Below are 23,988 nucleotides of genomic sequence, written 5' to 3'. Positions count from 1 at the left end.
TTATAAGCTCGTAACCAAATACATATAGGCCAACTGTTAAACACGGGAAACTCGGTGAAAACTAACCGTCTAAGCGTGGGTGGTGGTGGTGGGCATACGTATATTATATATCTGTAAACGTATTCGATGGTTTGTGGTTCTAGGATCGCGTTACCTACGAACGAGACACATCGAAAATTTCTCTGCCGCGTGCGAAAAGGTTCGGATTTCGTTGGTCATAGTATAATATAATATTATTTTGTTACATATAAGCGGCGTACATGAGTGGAAACGAGGAGTGCACAAACTGCGGCACCGCACACTTTATAATAATATACATGACGTATGCATCTCGGGGTCGTAACATTCGTGACAGAAGCTGAGAAAATTTATGGCCCGCGACCACCTCGTTCGCTGTCCGTACATACTACATGATAATAATAATAATATACAACGCATAATATACGTGTTACAATATATATTTAAATATAATAAATTGTACGATACACACACACACCAACACAAATATCAATATAAATTAAACGAGACGTCACGGAGACTAGAACGTTACGATAGGCAACGAAAACGACTCGCGGGGAAATGAGGTGTTTTGCATTTGAACTGAGAGCGGTGCACAGCAGTGTCGTTATAATATTCCCCAATGATCCGGTGCACAATATAAACATAAACGCGCGTATATTACAGAGAAAGTATTTCGATCGTTGGTATATATTATATTCCAAGTTGTTATCGGGTTGGCGGCGGATGTATCTCCTCCGTGAACTAAATCGCCACATACATATATAGGTATAACACGTATGTATAGAGGTACGTGTGACGAACGAATTTCCATACGCGCGAGCCGTCGGTCACTTTCACAAAACAGAAAAATTATAAGAAATATTAAAAAACAAAAAATTATAATATTATAAAAATAAAACGTTCTTGTTGCGCCATACCTGTAGCGGTATAGGTATGACGAGTATACTAGTATACACGCACATGGTATATACATAATATTATATCTATACGACCATACAATATACATGATAATTATATATAAGAATAGGTACGCGCGTATTTTATTGTATAAATTATGAGTTTCAGTGTTTTCGAAACGGATTTTTTATTCGCTTCTAGTGTTAAATCACCGCCACCGAATAAAAAGCGCATATTAGAGTGCGTGCGAGAACAATCGAGATATGATTATTATTACTATTATTATGGTGTTATGTCTGCTATAAATATATTATTTTTAAAACGCGGACATACTTTTAAACCAGGCGTGGTCCTGCCTGCCCCCTTCCGTCCACCATCCCGCCGAGTCGCCACAATGGACCGTATATAATACTATATGTCTATATACCCAAGAATTTACATCATGTCGTCGTTGGCGGCGTAGGCGAAACAGTTTCGGTGGAAATGATACATAAGCCATTCGAAAATATTACACACGCGCGTTTAAAATAATAATAATTACCATTATTATTATTATTATTATTATTATCATCATTATTGTACACACATATTATCTACCTATATATTATTATTACGCATATACGATATTATCGCTGGAGATCGTTGGCCCCCGCGCCGCAATGTTCGGTAATATTTCACGTCATCATTTCAACCGACAACGGTCGTGACGGACGCGGTAAAAACAAAAAATAATAACGCAAAACCCATACGCGTGTGTATTATAACACACCAATATTTGTTGTACAATAGGTTGTAAAATAAAATGATTTACATTGCGGCGGCCTGAGTATATTTTCGTACGTTTCGCCGAATCCACCATCAAATCATAATAATATGACCTCACTGCAAATACGAATTATAATAATACGCACATCGTGACTGTATAAATAGGCATATAGCCCATCTATTGGTTTAAATAAAATATATATATTATAATAATCGCTCGTTCGAAATTCAAAATTTTTTTTTCTCGCATATCGAATATAATAGAACATTGTAAACCACCCAATTTGGCCTCGTATCTGAGGTTTTGAAATATAATCTCTGTTTAAAATTGTACATTACAATATAGAAAACAACTATAACAAGTGCATTTGACCGTTTAAGCACCCCACACCGCACAAAACATCGAAATACCAAAATGTTTAATATCATTATGAAAGGATGCAAATTTTTTCTTTGTTGTATGCGGCTCAATGATGGAAATAAAGATAAAGTTTTACATACAACCTACAAAATTATACAGATATACTGAGAAGAAATAGTGTTATTATATTTTTGGCACTCAAAGTCACACATTATAATATATATAGTAGATATAATAACCTTGTACCTAAAATCACGTTAGTGTTTTAAATGCGTTCAATATATATATACATAGTAAAAAGCGCGTGTTTTGGTTAATCTTGACGATTTTAGAAATAATTAAACGCGTCAACGACACTGAACAAAAATGGATTTGCTAAAGAGCGGCCTTACAAGTCACAGCATTTACTCGAAGAAATTTTCTGTTCAAAATAAGAAATTTTTATTATACACATAATATATTATATATAGTGTTCAGAATAATATGTGACAACAATATTATGGTGTGCGATGATTAATAAAATAACGATTTCCCGTATATATTAAGTACACGCCATCGGATGACGACGTTGATGATGATGATGCTGATGACTAGTAGATTGCTTTGTAAGGAATCGCGATTATTGTAGTTATTGTGGAAATATGCGATCGGAATACATCATAAACGAATAGTTACGGTATTTGTTTGTCCACATTCGAGTTATATGTAATACCACGTTCTATAAATTGGATTTACAAAAAATATCGCCATAAAACACCACTCTATGATTAAGTGTATTGTATATCTAAACATAAAATATAAATAATATGTAATATATACATAATATACACGATGACGTGTTACAGTATGGTTGGCGAAAATTTTCGTTATGGAGACGCAACTACTCATACAGTATAAATAAAATCGCTGCAAAACTACGAGGACGTGTGCTTATGGAAATGTGAGAACAAAACGTTCTTGATTTTCGCGCTTTTAAAAATAATGCACGCAGCGGCGATCCTTGTCGACGACGACCTTGTACATGAAATCTTTATGGCAGCGCCGCGGCGGTCACGAATGTTCCGACGACGGCGAAGACTCTTCGAGTGGGACCGATGGGGCCACCGAGGATTTATTAATTGACTGCTGCCGCGAATTCTGAGACTTACTAGATCGCAACGCGACGTAGATGGGTTCCCAAAATGTTCTAATATTATTATATATATTTGTATAGTCATGTCACCATTGTGCACAGACGGCTGACTGGTCACACACACATTTAATTTATCAAACTATAATATAATAATGTATACATATTTTATAATATTATAACACAATATGCTTCGATTAGACGCCGGTTAACAAAACCACACGGTTCGTGACCAACAACCCTCGTTTCGCTTTTATTCGCTCATCGTCTACTCGTTCACGTACAAAATAATACTAAATTATTACTCTTGAATTATACCAAACATATTATATTATACACAATGAACGATTTTCAAATTATAAACAAAAATCCAAGTATTCGACTTATCAATATCGTACATCGTACATTGTATACATAATATTATATTATATTGTGATCATAATCCGTTCACTTTTCGAGGTACTTAAACCGCAAGTCTCAACTATATGATAATAATATTATGGAGACAGATGATTTGTGTATTACAATATAACATAGGAACTGCCGCTCGTCCTAAGCGATTGGGTACATATGGTACGTAGTACGTACCTATATAACGGCACGTCGGTGTTAAAATACAATTTGTCAATGTCAAGGTAATAAAATATGCAATATGTCTATGCGACGATATACACGCCGCCGCTCAAGTCCCCTTCTTTTAGCGATTGGCGCGAACACGACAAAAACGTGTACGATTTGATCGTGACGCGAGACCTGCCGTGATAATATTACATTTTAATCACGCGAACGCCGCAACATATTTTATTATTATCAAACACCTCGTCATATTATGAGAACACAGCAAAATGTTACATTATTCGTCTGCATGCATTTGTCAATATGGTATACGACTATGGTGGGCGGGAGTAGGGAGACTTCCTGTCTGGGCCCTTCATTCGACTCCGGCATACCTGTTACCTAGCATCACGTATGGTCGTATGGAGAGCGCAGTCTTAACGGCGCCAGACCAAGTATTTTTAGAGGATTCGTAGTGATTTGTATTTATTATACACAGCTATTGTTCTACACGCACAAACAAACAACGATGGTCATATTGTTATTATTCACATAATAATACTAAAAACATAAAAACTGACGAAAATATTAATTTCATTATCAACATAATCGACCAAGGTTTTTGCAACAAACCTAATTACAATAAAACAGATATATATATATATATATACTATATATTTGAATGCCATATGGGCGCATTATTATAAGTGTTTCAAGGGAACAATAATTGTATATTTTACACGTGATGCCGTGTTCGAAAGAAAAACGATTTAATCGATAACAGATATCTCACTAGCGGAGTGCACGCATTATTGTGATTATATCGGAACCACGTTCATCTATATGTATACATCTATATATATACAAATATATATATATATTAATTTAAAACACAATAGAACATTGGACAATGCGAGTGCGACGACGACCGAATGAATACGACCTCGTCGTCGCACTGGCTTGGGAAGAAAAAACGCATATAAATGTATATTGTATTTTCAACGAGTTAAGTCGGGCGGCGATGATCGTAGGTATCTATGATTTCTGCGAGAATGCGATATGGTTGGTAGGGCTGAAGCAAGTTGTCGTGGGTTACGAGTAACAGACGATATTATGTTTTTATGTTTAGTAAAGGTCGAGGAGAGATTAAAAATAAAAAACCCGCGTATACCTAACGGTGTACACTAGGTATTAATCATATTGACACGTGATGATAATTATGCATGCTGCACCCTATAGGGGAACGAACGAAAAACAATAGACAATTTTAATCACTAAGGGTTGATGAGATAACGGTCGTATACAAATAATAAAAATACAACGCGTAAAGCTACAATACTGCAGCGCGGGAATGATGGTGTGAAAACGTTTTTTATTCTTATTATGTAGTACCGCCGCGCGCCGTCATTGAGGACTTCAACGCTCGAAGCTCTAACAATAGAATACAATTTTATAACGTGCATAGAGTAAACAATTTTGTTTGTAATTGAATTTAACTCTCAACAAAAGTATACGAAAACGAAATTTCTATATTTTAACAGATATAGGTGAGGTTAAGCCCCCTTCCGTGTATATATTATATTTAATTATCAATTAAGTAACCTTGCAATCTCTGCATCATATTATGTACATTGTATAATGTACATACACATTTATATCAACGATTTCTGCGCATAATTTTGTACGAAATACATTGGCAGCCGCCTACGGAGGATCAATGTCGTTATAAATGTTTACCATACAATTGAGGTCAACTTTAATATCACGACTTTATTCTTTCGTTCAGGTCTCGTTTAAAAAATAAGCGCGACTATGACGCCCATCTCCATAGTTCTTTTTAGTTGATCAACGTTTTTATAGCTGTATATTATATACAATATACAGCAAACCTTAATATTTGTCTTACATGTCAAATATTCATTTTGTTATTACTCATTGTTGTATGCAGATATGATAAATCACATACATTCAGATTTTACCTGTAAATTTATAAACCAAATAATGTCTGAAAATAATCAATTAGATATTATTTTATCATTACTAATATGATCTATCCATTTTGTCTGGCAATTCGATGCTCGTCGTTCTCGTTACGTTACGTCATCTTCCAAACTGACTAAAATAAAAAACCATCAGAATAGCATTTGACGTTACCTTGAAGACTCGAACGGACCATAATTACTTATTTTTTATCGAGCCACTTAGTCATCATAATTACATCAATATATTTAAGAATATAATTATATATCCTCATAAGAAGCCAATTTCCCAAAAAAAAAATGCTTTCTACAGGTATAACTACATAGTGTATTAGATTTACTTATCATAATTGCTCTAAACATTACTTTAAAGATAAACTTTAGAAAAATTTATCGTAAATAAGATCATGTATTTACTATATTTACAAAAATAAGAATTTCAGTGAAAATTATCAGCTAGATAGGTACTAGTACTAATAGTACTATTGTAATCCTATGTAAAAAAAATGAATCAACTAATACAATAAATATTTTACATAAAATTACCAGTGCATGAGGTATGGATCTACAGGTAGGTATATCGAGACTATTAAAAATGGGAAAATTATTTAGCAAGTCATGACAGCTTCTGCAGCATGATAATCGATATATTTTATTTGAACGTGTTTATCATCAATTCGTTATCAGGGGGAGTAAATATATTTGTCGAAAATGACAGCCGCTATATAATATTATATTTCGTACAGAGAGTTGCGGTAAGGCGTTTTCGGCAGGTGCACTTAACTCAATATATTATGTATGAACGTATACGGCATGGCAACCCACGTTGTTATCAATATACGAATCACGATAAAAAATTAATGCGTTATCTGATTAATGACACCAAAATATTCAGTTTTGATTGAATGTTGCCGCCACTACATCCTTCGATAAGATGGGAATAGGTGGGTAACACATTTAAAATACACCATATATTCTTACATTAATGTACAGTTTACTTAGTAAACATCGGTTTGCGCACGTGCGCAGTGAAAATGTACAAACAGTAAATTTCCTTTTTGTTCTACAATAGCTTGGAGGGAAAACGCGTTCGTTTTTTTTTTACGATTACCGAATATCATTAATAAAATAAAAAAGTTTTATTGTCTGCCTATCCGATTCCTACGGAGTGTTTTGTGTTTAAATGATAATCGCCGTAGATCTTTAGTAGGCAGGTACCTATAGCTATAAAATATTTATATATATATATATTGTCAACCGTCGGCGTACAAGTCATTGTGTTGGCTTATACCTACACTTCAAAGTGTCCTATGTATATACATATTTATAATATATCGACCGCGCATTTAACAAAACATCACTAGATTTCCCCGGGCATTGTATTAAACAGGAATTAAAGTGAAACTTAATCGGAGGATCTGCGTTTTATTATAAGTATAATATATGTGTTTTTTACATTCATATAATCAACGAAAATGTTGATCCAAATCGTTAATTCACATTTTTCGTTAAATATATTGGACGTCATTGGGTTTATTTAACACCTAAAAGCTCTTAAGTGAGGTGCTGGAGGGACGATAAGCTAAACGGAGTAATACTCAAGTATTAATATTCTAATATAAATAGCCGGTGTCGTATTTTGTACGTGCGCCGAGCGCGTGTAAATATAACAATACAGTATACATTATAAACATATAGGTAAATATACATCGTAACAAGCGAGATTCGGTGTGTGTACGTATTACAACTATTACAATATATAATATTATTATATTGTTGCCTTATTGCCGTGTAGTTTATATAGGAATATTATGTTGAACTTTCTTGTGCGGCGGTAACGACCTTGGGAATGATTACGTTTAATTCTTTCAGGTGCACACACACGCGCGCGCACGCCTATATTAGCGTGTTTATACGAATGCCATGGAAAAACACAGTGAAAAATCACACACACACACACACACTCCACACTGCAACACGCACACACTGATTAGTATAATATTATATATTATTGTAATAATTACAATTGGGCAAGCGAACGTTACACATCATTCATGCAAACCCATATTATAATAAATTTCGTTTGCTGATAGAAATCTAGAGTAATGTATACTGAAAATCAAGCCAATGCTATATTTCGACTAATCGATGATCGAAAAGTTTTCGATTGATTTAAAAATCTGGCTGTACAGCGATTTATAATGATCTAGTGACGAAGCGTCGTCTTTATTCAGTTTAATAACACGATTCTTCTACAGACACTAGGGAAATTAAAAAAAAAAAAAAAAAAACGCTGCTAAGAACATTCCTATGGTAATTTACAAGTGAACCTCAAAGCCAAACTCCGAAGAAACATGAACGATTGACAAGCGTCCGTTTTAAAGATAAATCTTTATCGTATTCACGCTGTGCAGTAGTACTTACGTATTATCCCCGATTATCTGTATAGATCTGAGTATAATCGTTTTTCGAACGCAACGATTTAATATAATCTATTAGTTTCCAAAGTTATGAGAAAGTTGAATATTGCCGATGTCTTACTAACAATTTTACATTTACGTACAGAAAATTGAAATATCGAAAGAAGCCAGTTACGAAAACGAGTAATATTTTTATACTAAGTCATAGGTTAATTAGTTTTAATATTTTATCTAAAAAAAACACGTTCAGGTGGAACTGTTTATCACAAAATTGCCATGTTACTACAACACACATATAGATGTGCCATCCTCTTTAAATACGTTCACCTAATGGCTAATTATTGTATTATACTTTAGCGACGATTTATATAACTATTATGCGGAGAACTTTCAAACGATTGACGCGAGATTGACATTTGTGAACGCGGCGGCAGCGTCGGTTCAACACACTCGCAATGTTCGTTTCGCGCGCGCGATGCGTTCAACGACCTCACGGCTACACTGGCATTGGATACTTTTGGCATTGCCATAACAAACACACACACACACACACACACACACATGCTAATTTATTATATAATTATAAATTATACATTTATAATATACTACAAACATATTTAAATTCAATAAAAGGTGCCTTGGGAATTTCTTGCGATACACTGTATACCCTCACACAACATATTATGCCAAACGTATGTCATAATCGGTCCGGTATACAATTTTGTAAACAGAAAACATAAAACCTAATACCAGACTTTATATTATACGAAGTACTAATAAGACTAGACTAACCTGTGGAGTATGTGACCCATGTCGTCGACCAGTTCCTGCATGACCAACACGGTGGTACCCGGCGCTCCCAGGTACTGGTGGTGTCCGGCTTGTCCCTGGACCAACACGGACACTGCTGAACCGTTTTCCGGATCCTGTTGGATCGTGATGCCCGGAGGCAGCGACCCTTCGGGATTCTGCGGATCGTAGATGATGGTCTGCTGTGGATCAGTGCCCGGTATGTAAATGACGGTCTTCTGGTCCAGCGGATCGTCCGGCTGGTGATGGTGTTGTTGTTGTTGATGTTGTTGCTGTTGGTGGTGGTGGTGCTGTTGTTGCTGTTGCTGCTGCTGCTGATGGTGGTTTTGGTGATGATATTCGGACGCTTGGAAATCGTCCACGCTCACTGGTTGCATGGTGGCCAGCATCACCGGTGACGTACTCTCGGGCGGCATGTCTTGGACGGACGTCGGAGACATGACGGACTGTGGGTGCGGCGGCGATACGCCAGGCGAATCTCGGGTCAACGCCACTGACATGGGCGGCGAACCACCGGCCAGCGGCTGTTGTTGCTGTCCGTCCACCGCGGATGACATGTGATTATCACCTCGGTTATGTGGTGTGTATACACGCGGTGACACCACCGTCACTAAGACAGCGCTGATCGGATCTGCTCAGGTTTCTGTCCTGTGTCGTGTCGGTAAGCCTTCGACGACGGTTTCTTCCGCTGGTTCGCGGAAATTATCACTGAGTCACCGAATCTCTGCTTCTCGTGCAACCGGCCACTCCGTTCCACATATTGCCTGTAACACGTTTATGATACAATTATTGTTGTCTTCGTATTATGGACGACGCACAATTTTTTTTAAAATCTTATACGTCTATGTTGTCTTAAGACCTGGGTTAGAATGAAGTCTTTGTTCGAAATAATAGGCAGTGAACAATAAAAAAGTTAAAATATTGTTTTTATACTGTCGCTGTGTATGGCTATTTAATTACTCATTCTAACATAAGTTCTCGAATAAAATACCCATTATTATTATTATTATATATAGGTACGTAGCGTTTGTCCTGTAGCAATAAATCTTTTCGAGATCGAGAAAACTGCCATAAAAGGTTGTGTAGTCACAGCGATGACAACCATTCGTTATGATTTTATTCAGTAGACAGCTGCTGTGGAAATAGTCACCAACCGCACCGGAGAACAGCGGGCACACAACCGAACGATCAAAACGAATAGTGATTTCGATGAAAAGCAATCACCGACATTTCTCTCCGAACGACTGCTTCTTATATAAACTCACATAAGTCCTTAATATATACGTATTTTTTTTTACGACAATTGACATAAAACATATCTATTAACTTGTTAACTGAGCGTAAATAAGAAAAAAGTATAAAACTGCGAGTAATCTGATAAATTAACAGTGTTCTTGTTTTGTAACAAGCGTAGTAAGTATGTAATTGACTTCACTGCATAGGTTAATTTGTTATTTCATAATTATTTAAGAAGATAATAATATAGAGGGTTGGAAGGAAGAAAACGTATTGTTATAGTTAACTTGTTATCTTTTTGTTTGCAGATATGAATCGTAGTAATATCTTGGTAAGTGTACGGGTTGAAATTAAAAACAGTAACAATGAGATACAGACGCCACTCTTTGTCATTAATCAACTTAGAGATTTCAATGTTAAAATTGATAATGTATATGTTACATATAATAAATCAATATAGTTCTTATTTTCCCTATTACAGGCACAGCCTATTAGAATTTCATATTAGAGTTTCGTCATTGAATGAAAAAAATATATTTATTCCTAAAATAAATACCTAGGTAGATGTTCGTGTCAGGGACGATCAATAAATTTATAGTTCTAAATTAAAGAAAAACAGAACATTTGAGGAATTACATCTTAACTTCCTAGCAACGACATAATATTAATTTGAAAGTAAAAATAATCTGTTCAAAATGTGTAAGAAGAAATAAATAGTTACTAGGTACGTCGGAATACTACAATTACTTGCGGTTGTTATTTATTTATTATTGTTATTTTTTCACATACAATAGAATATGTTTTTTTTATTATTAGCCGTACGTTTTTTATTGCCAGAAAGCATCTGCGCGCATTAGACCGTAACAGTCTCAAAACATGATAGGCGCCAGAGAGACTACCTAAGTACCACAGGTACAAATACTTTTTTTTAAGTGCATCGCCTTAATTAATAGTTCTCGAGAAATATATTTTACGATTTTCAAGATCAAAAGACGAAATTTTGTATGCTAAGAAGCAATAAACACTCGAATTATTTAAAACGACCAAAGCCATTAAAGAAACAATAGATTTATATTTCATTTTTTTCCATAACAATATCCCCAGGTGCGCATAGTCTTCGACGGTTTACGGCAGTAGTTGTATGGAAAAGAGCAACGTCATACAATATCTGTCCGAGTTTAATGCCATTCATACAATAAAATCAATTAAACATCATTATACATAAACCTCAACATTCCCATGGATATAGATTTACCAAATTGTTTTGAATCGTAATCGTAAATACACAATTGGTCATTGACATAAACCTTCAAAGTACTGATTGATCGATCAATAGCTTAATGATAATATGTCAGTGGAAATTAATTTAAATGTTCAATAACACCTAGTCGGTTCTTCAAATGAGCAGACATTTAGTCTAAAAATTTAATTTATTTACAAAACCGAGGAATATGGCACGTTAAATAGATCAAAAATAGTTTTAAATAATTCAGGTACCTATCAAGAAGTTTATAGTGAAATACTATTTTAACAACATTTAAATCGTATTAAATATAATAATTATTGATTGACGATGTTATAGGCGTTCTAGGTAGTGTACATTTTTATGTTTATAAACTATTTCGAAGTGTTAATGCTTAAATAATGAGCACATACTCAACAGTATACATATTTCGCACAATAGTCCTCGGTAGTATCTATAATAATTAACAATTAAGCTTGAACAATTTTCAAACATTATAACTCGGTAAATTTATAGTAAAGTATGGACTTAACAGTATTTGGGTTCTATAATTCGTTATAACGAGTAAATTACGGTGTTGTTGAAAAAATATTATTAACTAAAATTTATAGTTCGTCCTGCGTAGTATGTTAGCCACATGTTTAGAAATAATTCGTACATAAAAGCATAACATTTTTTATTTACACGATTGCATTTGGTGTGAAGAAAAACATCCAATATTGAGTTATTTTAGTTATTTCAATATAATAATATGGCATATAATAAGTATCCCGTATTCGTGAGCATAAGAAAAAGACGGCAGCTCGCTGCAGGTGCGAATTAAAAAAGAACAAATCTCTAGAGTAATAAAATCTGAGTGGTTTTTATTATTATTTTATATACATAATTATTGAAGGCACGTAGAAAACGAATAGAAAAACACTTATTCGATTTCTACCCGAAAAGAAGAAACGCCATCGTCGTTATCCGTATTTGACATTAAAATTGTTTTTTCTTTAAATGCATGGGCCAAGGTCGATCGCGTTTAATATAACGGTCTTAAGTCGCTGTCGTCGATAATGTATCTGCCCGAGTATAGTATACACATAAGCACATACATATCTAATATATTATATATAAGTACAGACACACACACACACACATATATATATATATCATATATTATACTCTCTCACGGATGCGCACGCAAAATCGGCGGCGGCTGAAGCTGGACAGCGATTGGCACCGGTGAAACGACCTGCCGGGCAATAATAATAATATGTAAATTTAATGGCCCGCACGAAAGGAATCCGAAGATTATTACCATAACCGACCAGATTAGGTATGTATGTATATAATATAAGACAGTGTGTGTGTAAGTATAGAAAATGTAAATATATGAGAAAAATACATTTATGCTTGAAAAAAAAATACTTATACATGGTATATTATAATAATAATAATATTACATAATCTATATGTAATACCTAAAATTCTATAAAACTTATAACGAGAGCGACGATACACGATAATATATACAACGATAGTGGCGATGGGAGAAATTAATGTGTACATAAATATGTGTGCAGAGTGCTTATGAGCATCATATGCATATAAACGAACGTGCGGACAAATTTCTTATACAGTGGTGTTTGGGCGATTTTTCAATCGTATGCACACTCGATCACACATTTATATTATATTATACGTCTTTGTTGTTCTCCTCCTTTTCTGCCTGAAAAAAATACACACAGGTAGGTAGGCAGGTAGGTAGTCAGTCGTACGTTGCCAAGTTTATGACCCCACCACAGCCAACGCCATCACTGGCTATCTGCAGCCGACGCCACTGCCACCACCGACCGATCCCATCGGAACGCGTCTACAGGTGCCGTATATAATAATAATCAACAAGGGTCGAAGAAATTTCTAACATATGTTGACGTTGGAGGTCCTATAAAATGTATCCTACCGAAATGCAATTTTTATTATAAATAATAACATTTTACAACGACCTTCGGCAACGAACACTTTTTACCGACACTTCATCTTGATTATAAATACAACGTGCTATACGAAACACAATAATTTATAAATCATAATAGTAATAAATAGATTTATAAAATTGATCGAAATACTTTCAAACATTAAGCCTGATGCATAAGTATATATTATTTTAGTTTACAGACTGTCAACTATCAAATGATTTTCTATTCTATATTCCTATATACATTTTTGTTTTGTTCATTGTATGATACTTACTATCATAAATTATTTAAATGCATGAATCTGAAAACAGTAAGGTGTTTATCAAATCATTTTATTGTAATTTAATTGTTATTCGACATAATTTAGCGTTTTTGATAATTTTATATTACCTTGAGGGTTGGCGCTGATATTCTGCATATTATTGCATATTATATAGTATATATATATATATATTCAAAATGTATACAAATAAAGAGACATGGGAAGTTAACCTACGTATAGATGTTAAGTTAGCCAAAAATTATGAGTGAGGAGATGAGTACAGTCATACAGAACCAATAAACGATATAAACTGTAAAAGTGCAATACATATTACAAACAAACGATTAATCGAATTCATATTTGACGATTTGATAGAGAATATAAAACGGATGAATTTGATCACAGTAATACAGATTTCCAGGCGGACAACATCAAAATATGTATCATATATCAAAATAATGATTACATAAATGATAAATAATGAAGTTGTAGGCATTAATTAAGAGGTAACAAGTACTATCAACTAGTTTTGTTTTACATTTGTTTTAAACAAAATTACCATCACGAAAAAACACATTACACCTACTATAATAAACATTAAATGCATAACCTAACAATGAGTTACGAAATACGATGTTAATGTATTATATAAAATAAGAGCATCCGAACTTAACACATGGTATGGAACATTATAATTGTATATTGTTAAATTATGTTGATACTATACAAAATTGTTTTTTTGAATACTGAACAGTGTTACTGTATACCGACACTGTATTTGGATTCCTAACCAAGGATTTAATATAATATATCAAGTTAATGTTATTAACAATATAATACTGGTGATTTAATATTAATAATAGTTAGAAAAGTTTTTAAGAGACTAAAGTGGATTTGAAATAAAAGTAAACACATAAACCTGTAATATATATTTTTTAAGACTTGTCTATAACCTAATTATATAAATAACATTTCCATAACGATAACGATTCAAAAACTAAAATTAAAACGTGCCTCTAAAATGTTATAATAATACTATCAGCTAAAATAGTTTTGGGTATAGTTATAAACTTAGAAGTTATAATCAAAACAATCCCTAAAAGTATAAATAATTCAAAATATTCAATTGGATTTAACTATCCAACGGATATTTTACCTTCAAAAATGTATTAACAGCAATAATAGTGAAATTCACTTTTTCTAATAGACGACTATCTGACTATCTGCATGGAATTAATTTATTAAAGTTAAGGAAATATAAACAACCAATAATATTATACAATATATTATTATTATTATTTTGTTATTTACTATTATAAATAGAGCAACCATAACTATCGAGGTTAGGTATATCCTTTTTCAATAATAATATGCAGAGTTAAGAGAAACATAATTTACCAGGAACATTTTTTATATTATTCTGATTATTTAACATTTTTAACAATTAAGCCATGTTCGACCTTACAAACAGAAATTTTATTTTCAATTGAAATTTCGCAACTAAACTGTAAACTGTAAAATAATACATTTTCAAAACTATACATGACAAAGAATGTCATGATTTCGTTGTTCCGACTCGGGTTTATCAATGAATTGACACGACACTAAAAAAAATAGCAAAAGGGAACGATCGTAAAAAGTGCCTAAATATTTATTATTAGTTTCAATGTTTTATGGCTCAATGACTTAATATAAGTTATATTTACAACAGTTCAAAAACAAAATCTCCAGTTCATTATAGACTAGAAATCGTAAAAATTTGACAAGCTATTAATTAAAAATTAAATGTGTTTCGAACAACAGATGGTCTTTATGTACGATAAACTAATGGTGTATTGAGTATAAGTTATACTTATCTGCAAGCGTTGAGTAAGAACTAAGAGATAATGCAAACAAATATTTAGTAGTTCAAAATTAAAATGGACTAAAAATTCCCCTTTGCACTATAATTTATAATATAATGATAATCATATCATACCTACATCACAGACAGTTATCAAAAACATAATTTAATTTAAATATCGATGATATCATATTTAAAAATATGTTGAAAATAGTTGTTTATTTTTTTTAATCTGTAAAAAATTGTAATTTCCTTCCAAAAGGCAGCGGTGTCTAGATTCGCGTAAACTTTTAAAGATGAAATAATATTTCTTTCTTGTTAATATTAAACCCGAGACACTTAGTTTACCGTGTTTGGACTTGCCTTTTAAAGTTATAATCTAGTAATAGAATTTTTCACTTTACAATATTACAGTTATTATGACCCTCGATTTGGAGTGAAACTACTTTAGTCCAAGGTATGCGTGTACACTTAACAACGAATGACTGTCGAAAAATTGACGGATTTTTCAACTAGATCCTGAATAATATTAGACTTGATAATATTTACACACACACGGCAACCGTAAAACAACGACCTTCGTCGAATTACACCCCATTTGAAAATTGTTAACGATTACACGCAAGAGAAAGTAAATGAAGAATACCGTTTCGTGTACCACTGGTTAAAACGTATTTTAATATACTATAAGAATGAATCCGCATTATTACGATCGATTTGATCACAAACGTTTCATTAGTAACACAGAAATAAAATAAATATAAAACGCTCAACGATGGTGTACAGTGTTGTAGCCTGTCAGAGTGTAGGAACTATAGGTAGGTACCTCCACACAATAAGGTTTCCTTTACGGTAATGGTCAAGTAATAAGGAGGGGAAGGAATTCTTCAAAATACATCCCTTCATTATAATAGCAACAATAAACAACATATTCTATTATAGTGTTATTGGAACTCGGTCAATTATTTATACCACCAACGACCTACCTTCCTTGTATGTTGTATGTTATAAGAGTAACAAATGTGACATAAGGCAATATTAAAATGAATGCTATAAAGGCGTATGTACACAGATTCTCTATTATTATAAATGTCTGCAATAATCGCTTGAAATCCCTCTGAATAATCCATAATTAAATGTATAAACGAACCGAACGATATGCGTGACGAAATTTGCGCTTGTGCAGGTACACTGCACAAGTCCGTCATGGGTAAACATTCAATATAAACGAAAGTACCGATATCATAATATTAATAACATTAAACACATAATAATGTTTTGTACACAAAATTCTTTTTCGCGTTGAATTGGAATTAGATATAATATTATACAAATTGAAACGGTATAGGTAGGTATAATAATGTGCGTAATACTTATCGACTTGCAATATTTAACAATTATAATTGTCAAGACGGGCGATTTCAATTACGCCGTAATTATTGTGTTACGCTTATGACAACTATTTGTCGATTACCTGCACATTATATAAATAATTTACTGTGTCGGATACGTTGTTGAGTATCAGACGAAATCAAAGTTACATAATTGGGACTTCACGTATTGATTTATAAACGCGACTGTTGATAACAACCAAAATAATATTATAATAACCCTATGACTCGTCGTCGTCCGATGACTCAACACCGCGAGGTTTGAACGTCAGGCAGAGATCACATTCGGTAACTCGTTGCAAATCGGATGTACCGTAGTGGCGTAGTCTCAAAGTCTATGCGATAAACAACCCGTTCGGAAAATACACTTGTCCGTGGCTATTGTGCGGTCGTCGGCGCATTATGTATTTGTGTCTGCCGCACAGACGGACCGGTCGACCGGCGGCGGAGGGAGACGGGGCTCAAGGTCATCACCGCCGGTGTCGGAAGTGTCTCGGCCCAGCACCAGTGGAGCCAACAAACAACAATGGACAAAAGCGCGGGCCGACACGTTACGGCCGAACGGGTTCGTGTCTTCGGAAAAAGTAAATAATAATTCAATATTATTATTGGTACAGTTACGCGACATCGGGACCATCGTCCACTGACACCTTGGTTGAGTTTGGTTGTGGTTGATGGATATGATAAGGAGGAGGGGGCGACCAAAAGATCTCGAAAACGAGTATTGTACGCACGACGGGAACAACAGGTTATGCAACGGACTGGACCAAACACGAAAAGTAAATAAAAACGAAATCCTCAGGCCTGTCCTCTACCCATCGGGCCAGATACCGCGCACCCCCACCGCGGCCGGCGGGTCCGGTTCCGGTTCCGGTCCGGGTTTTTTCGCCAAGCGCCGCCTCCGGCCGAAACCCCTTCGCGGCGGCTGCGGCACAAATGCCACTGCGCACACGGTCACCGCGTAGAACCAGTTTTTCGTGTACAACGACGATATTATGATATACGCGAGCACGCGCCGCCTTGTCGGTAGACGCCGCGCAGGGCCGGTCTCCGCGCTCGGCAGGTTCCGTCGGAAACGACTACTACAGAGTACAGGTTTTTGATTTGTTGGGGGGCCACCTCCGACCCAGTCCTAGTCGTCGTTTTCAATTAATAACTCGTAACGACGGCGGCGGCGGCGACACACTCGCGCGTGCCGCACAGTAACTAGTATCGCAGCTTGTTTTGTACATAGTGGTCGGCGTGCACGGTCACCAATTTATGATATTACTAGTCAGTCGCATTATTGTTTCACCACCGGCATGGCATTGTATGCACAATAGTAACGTCGCGGTAGTCATCCCGTACGGTGTAGTGTCTACAATATAATATTAAAATCCGTACGAAATCGACCGTTGTTGTTTATCGTTGTGCATGACGTGCTAGTCGTTAATGAATTGTTTAAGTTCAAGTTTAGTTAAGAGCGATATGCTACAACATAGTTATAATAGTAGTGGCCGCAGTCGTTGTGGTGCAATACACCGAGTTATTTTATTATTGCAGTTGTCTCTTACCTCGGGTTTCGGACGTGTATAATCCGTTTTTTTTTTTTAGGCAAATCTGATCGGCGGCGCGCAGACGAAAATCGCACACACACATGCACTAGGAAAACGACGAAAATTTAATTTTAACAATTTTTCTCCGCGAAAACATAAAATTAATACAATACTGACGAATAACGATTTATAACATATTTTATTATGTATACGTGTATTATATAAATAATATCACATTCATATGTATGTATAGAAGAGAATATTGTTATGTACGTGCGCGTACTCTTCGCCTATTTACGACGACAAAGACTATCGGCTTTTATTAATATGTTTACACGGTAACCACGGAGCAACAGGCAACGGCGGCCGAATACGTGTGGTGCATTCTACGTCCGTATGGCACTGGTCGGATTTCTTATTTAGGAATCGCGCGCGCGCATACGTACGCACACATACACTCACACACCTATACGCGCACACACACGCGCGCGCGCGCGCTCGAGTTGGCCAGCTAACGTCTATGGTTTTATTGTGTGCGTTTGCGTGTACGATTATTATACGTGTGTAGTGTGCGTACGCGTGTGTGCGTGTGAGTGCGGCGCGCTCTCCGTCTTCGCACCACCACCCCCACCACCGCCGCGCACCTGTGCAACAGCAGCCGACGCCGCCGCCTCCTTCGCCCGTTGTCTCGGACTCGGCGGTGATCGTACTATGTACGGGCGCGCGCGCGCGTGTGCGTGTGCGTGCGATGGCCGCCGCTTCGACGCGGTACAAGTCAGCCGTCTCCGTCGGGCGCCCGGCGGTTAACCGACCCGGCCGTCTCGCTCGCTCGTGCACACGTTCAGACACTCCTACGCGGCCGCGACGCAGTGGCGGTTGATGGTCGCCGATCGTCGTTAGTGGGGGTGGGGAGTTCGGGGGGTGAGAGGGTCAAGACTAACCGTCAGAGACGGCGGCGGACCGTGTTGTAGCCCCGAGGTCCAAACGCGATAAGTGCGCGCGTCGGTCTCGCTGCATCGGATTCCTCGTCGCCACTGCACCGGTATGGGGTGACCACCGCCTTACCAAGTACCTACTATGATAATATTACAATAATATTATTGTTATTATGATTATTGTCCCCCGTGTAAGTACGACGGTGATAAATTTGTTGTGCCGTGATGGCTTTGCTCTCATCTCACGAGTCAAGACCCTTGTAAAATCATCGTTACCTACACCAAACTCCATTGGGGGAAGGCATCCAAATTGCTGTTTGGATGTTTTGTGCAAACGTCTTCGAAGTAGTGTGTGACAATCCGCCGAGCAAAAATAAAAAACAAAGATATATTATGTTATAGGCATTTCTCCGAGCAGCAAACCTTGATGCACTATGAATTACAGCTTAACATCAGATACCATAATGATAATATTATATGAATCTGAAGGAAAAAGTTTCGTATTTTTTTTTTTCAATCATAATTTTGTATTTTTAATCTTATGTGATGTATATAATAGTCCTATAATGTACTTACCCACAAATTGCATGTACACCATATGGCGAAAAACTATACGATTATGGGAAATAAGCTACTTCTGCGACGCCTCGATTTTCGTGATATAAACATCTTAAAATATTTATTAAGTATGCGTTTAAGTTATTATACAACTATATTAATATATACTAGGTAATAGGTACTTATTAAACGTTTTAAAATATTCGATTATATATGAGTATAAAATGTAAATAGTACTGTACCGATTTGTACTGTATTTATGTCGTAGGTACAGTGGCGTAGCCAGGGGGGGGGGGGGTTGGGTGTTATAACCCTCCCCCTCAGCCGTATTTATATCAAAAATATAATGTTTATAATATAGGAATACAATCATTTGGTCGTGGTAAAATGTATTCTGTTATTAAACCCCCCCCCCCTAAAAAAAATCCTGGCTACGCCACTGCGTAGATATATCTAACCTATAAACTATAGAGCAAGAGTACACAAACCATGATGTTTAATAATGTATTTATTAAACATTTCAATTTTAAATTAACCAAACTTAAGCATAATGTGTTAGTTATATCATACATATTATATTATACCTTATCATTGATATAGTGCTCAATACATTACGAAATTGGAAAAAACGGTCAGTACGACAGTTTTGAATTACTCAAACATTAATTTTGATGGCTACGCCTACCACATTTCGGTGACGTGTATAATATTAATTAAGGCACCGAGTTTATTACATATTATTACTTATTAATTATTGGTATGTAATACCAGCACATTTACTTAAGTGTTAATATGTATTGGTTTTTCATTGAACACTGCGGGCAATTTGAGAGAAGTAAACTCAAACAATTAACCCAATATGACAACATCCTATTCAAAAGTAATTAAAAACATATTGCAATACCAACATAATATTATATTAATGTAGTTATAGATAGATTGAATAATGAATAATGATTGTATAAAAATTTAGCATTAGGTAGTGGGAAAAAAATTTAATTGTCACTAAAACACACATGTACTCTAATATTGTGCAATTTACAGTGAGATACTGCAGTAAGATGCTACATAATTTATTATATAGGTACCAGTTATTTTATAAATACAACATTTATTTATATTAATACTTTATAAGAAGTAAATAATAAGAAATTTAATTTTAAAATTACATAGGTAATTCAGTATTTAAGTTAATTAGATCGAAGATTTAGAAATAAACCTATACAAGTTTCATAATATTTTATCTTTTGAATTTTTAACACGGCAAACAAAGTGTAGGTTCTTCAATTTTAATTAAAATGTTAGCAATTAATTTGAAAATCATGCCTACCTCATTATACAGTATATACATTAAAAACAACATAATTATTGTACGTTATAATTAATAAAACTCAAAAGTCATAGGAAAATGTTTCATTTATATTAATTGAGTTGTCGTTATATATGTAATATATTATTAATATATATTATTATAACATATTAGTATATTACTAATATGTATGTATATGATTGACAGCCAATATACGTGGAGAACTACAATAAAGGTTAAGCAATGAGCAGAGGATGTTTATCAAAAAACTGTAATGATTGGCTTATATTAATTTTGGTAAAAATAAATTATCGTAATTGCCATATTGACTATGCTTACGTCACAAATTGTAAGTATACAAACGCCAAACGGTAGCGTTTAGCATCAACAATGAATCTGGGATATTTTCGGCGGCTGTGCTGTTCCACTGCACGTTACGTCTATAATGGACCGTATATAATATATAATATTTAAGCACTTGTAAAGTAACGATTTCCTTGAATCGCCGAACAGTGTAACAGTACGAAGTCCCATACTTATAGCCTATGAGTTCATCATCGAGTATCCGGAGTATCACCATATAAATTAAAAGAAATTGATATGAGGAGGAGGACTATACCTGAGAGTTCCTGAATATTATAAGCTATGTGTAATTTACTTTTTATGTCATTAACGTAAGTCATTTTTTTTTCAAGCAACACACGTTTATATATATATATATATAAAGTACGGCAAACAATAGTCCGGTTTATTTATATTTGTATATTTATTTATAAGTTAATTATAATGTTTGTGTACACAATATTAGACTTTTATATGATATATAGAATAGAAGAGATTGGGATCCGGGAGTCGGGACTAAAAAAATATATAGGCTATGATAAAACATTACATTTTCAAGTTTTACAAATTATATTTAAACTCCTTTAGTTGTATACACTATATACAGTGCTGAAAATGTATACTTATAAATGAATATATATAATAAATAAACCAGAATTTTACGACATCTGACTTTTTTCCCGAGACTTTTTACCGAACTTTTGTTCGTCGGACTTTTAGGTGATATCCTTGCTTGCTACCCCATACAGTATTATAGAAATTACCAATCCATTCTATTCTATTATTTAGGCGTACATAGTATCTATAAATATGCGTCAAAGACCACAGGTAGTAGAACGCTGTATCATGTTTTTTACTGTTTCACCATCTACTAATTACAATAGTTACTAATCATATACACATTATCGATGTAATATTATTATTAATAGGATAAGACGTTTTGCTTAAGTGGAAATCATTACATCCCTATGAATCTTACTTGTAAATAATATTTGAGTCGAGCAAATTCTGGAATCCAACAAACTTGCGTAAAATAATTTAATACAATATAATATTATGAAAATAAAAAGTAATTCCTGCAATAACGCTCAATTAATAATAATAATCATTATTCATATTATATAAAAATATTAAATTAATTATTTGACTAGGTATCTTTATACCTTAAATCAAATTAAATAAATATATACCTATAACTATAGCGTGGATCCAAAATTTAAATGCACTTATACATAATATGTTTTTACTTTATTATTTACGTTATTTATTTATTTTCAGTTAAAGGTATACATTTTTCTTTTGTTGGAATTTTTTCATTTTGATCTACAATTTCAAATTAAAATTGTATTATATTACGACATATCCATTTTATACAGAAATCCTATGTGTTCATTCCTCAAATGTGTCTGTCCTTAAAAGATAAAATTTACCTTCTTACATAATTCTCAGATATTGTACATATCGGTAACTAATCAGTTTAATTATTTCACATCCATTAATCACCATCACCTAAATTAAATTTAAAAATCATTAACCTTCAATATTGTTTTTATAGTTAGGTACTCTAATAATTCAGTTATAATTGGTAGGAAATATTCGTTGGTTTACCTTGAATACTTAACAAAAATAATATTAGAATGGTTGGTGATTCATATATTATGTTGCTTAATGCTTATGCTATATTAACTGCGGATTAAAACTTTTATATAAAAATGTATCTTTAACAATGACATGAAAATCATACCATGGACAACACCCTATAAAGAAAATTCAATATTAAAAATAATAAAAAGGTAAAATAAAAATAAATATTTTATAACATTATTATCTTGGTAATGCCGTACATTTAATTAAAAAATTAATATATCATATAATCATACAGTATTGAAACTTAAAAAATAATAGGGTTTTAAAACTCTAGAAGGGATAATTCATTTTATTAGGACGCTAGTTTCAAAAACTTTATGTGCCCACGATAACAGACAACGTGTAAATTATAGATAACAAAAATTACGGGTATATTTGGCTGTCACTCAGCAGTATACGTCATTATTAAATCGCCCGAGGTGGCTATATGAATTAGGTACTTTTAAAAACGAAAAGAGATTTGAACAGAGTCAAACCATTATGATAAGAGCATTAGATGTGTAAATTAGATATTTAGATTAAATGGGTGTAGATTGTAGGCCATTTTTGATTTACATGTATTGGATTTGCAATTTATATTAATTTTTAAAGAGCTAAATTAATTTGATTAATCATATATATCCAAACATTATAATTTATAATATTTATGGTAATTACAATCAGTAGGCAGTAGGTGTAGTTACCAAGGCAGTGGCGTGGCGATGGGGGTAATCGAGAGGCGGCCGCCTCTCAGTTTTTTTGGTGGGTGATGGGTGACACTGGGTGAATGGGAAATAATTTAAATTC

General features: G+C 34.3%; 1 protein-coding gene across 6 annotated transcripts in view; it reads right to left on the bottom strand.

The window, feature by feature from the left end:
- LOC107164101 (transcription factor CP2 like gemini) overlaps positions 1 to 18,820 on the bottom strand; it is a 104,439-nt gene extending 85,619 nt beyond the window's left edge. For all 6 annotated transcript variants that reach the window (XM_089218587.1, XM_089218592.1, XM_089218588.1 and 3 more), the window contains exons 1-2: positions 18,430 to 18,820; positions 8,920 to 9,701 (exon numbers count right to left, since the gene is read on the bottom strand). In XM_089218587.1, the coding sequence (XP_089074713.1) occupies positions 8,920 to 9,494 (575 nt within the window). In that variant the 5' untranslated portion in view covers positions 9,495 to 9,701; positions 18,430 to 18,820. The remainder of the gene's footprint in view (positions 1 to 8,919; positions 9,702 to 18,429) is intronic.
- Positions 18,821 to 23,988: the final 5,168 nt, after the last annotated feature.

This window comes from Diuraphis noxia, unplaced genomic scaffold (genome assembly GCF_037042655.1).
Source record: "Diuraphis noxia isolate RWA-SAM2 unplaced genomic scaffold, SU_Dnox_SAM2 contig0002, whole genome shotgun sequence".
NCBI lineage: Eukaryota > Metazoa > Arthropoda > Insecta > Hemiptera > Aphididae > Diuraphis > Diuraphis noxia.
The sequence above is the reverse complement of the archived record's forward strand: the minus strand, read 5'-3'. Positions and strand labels throughout refer to the sequence as shown.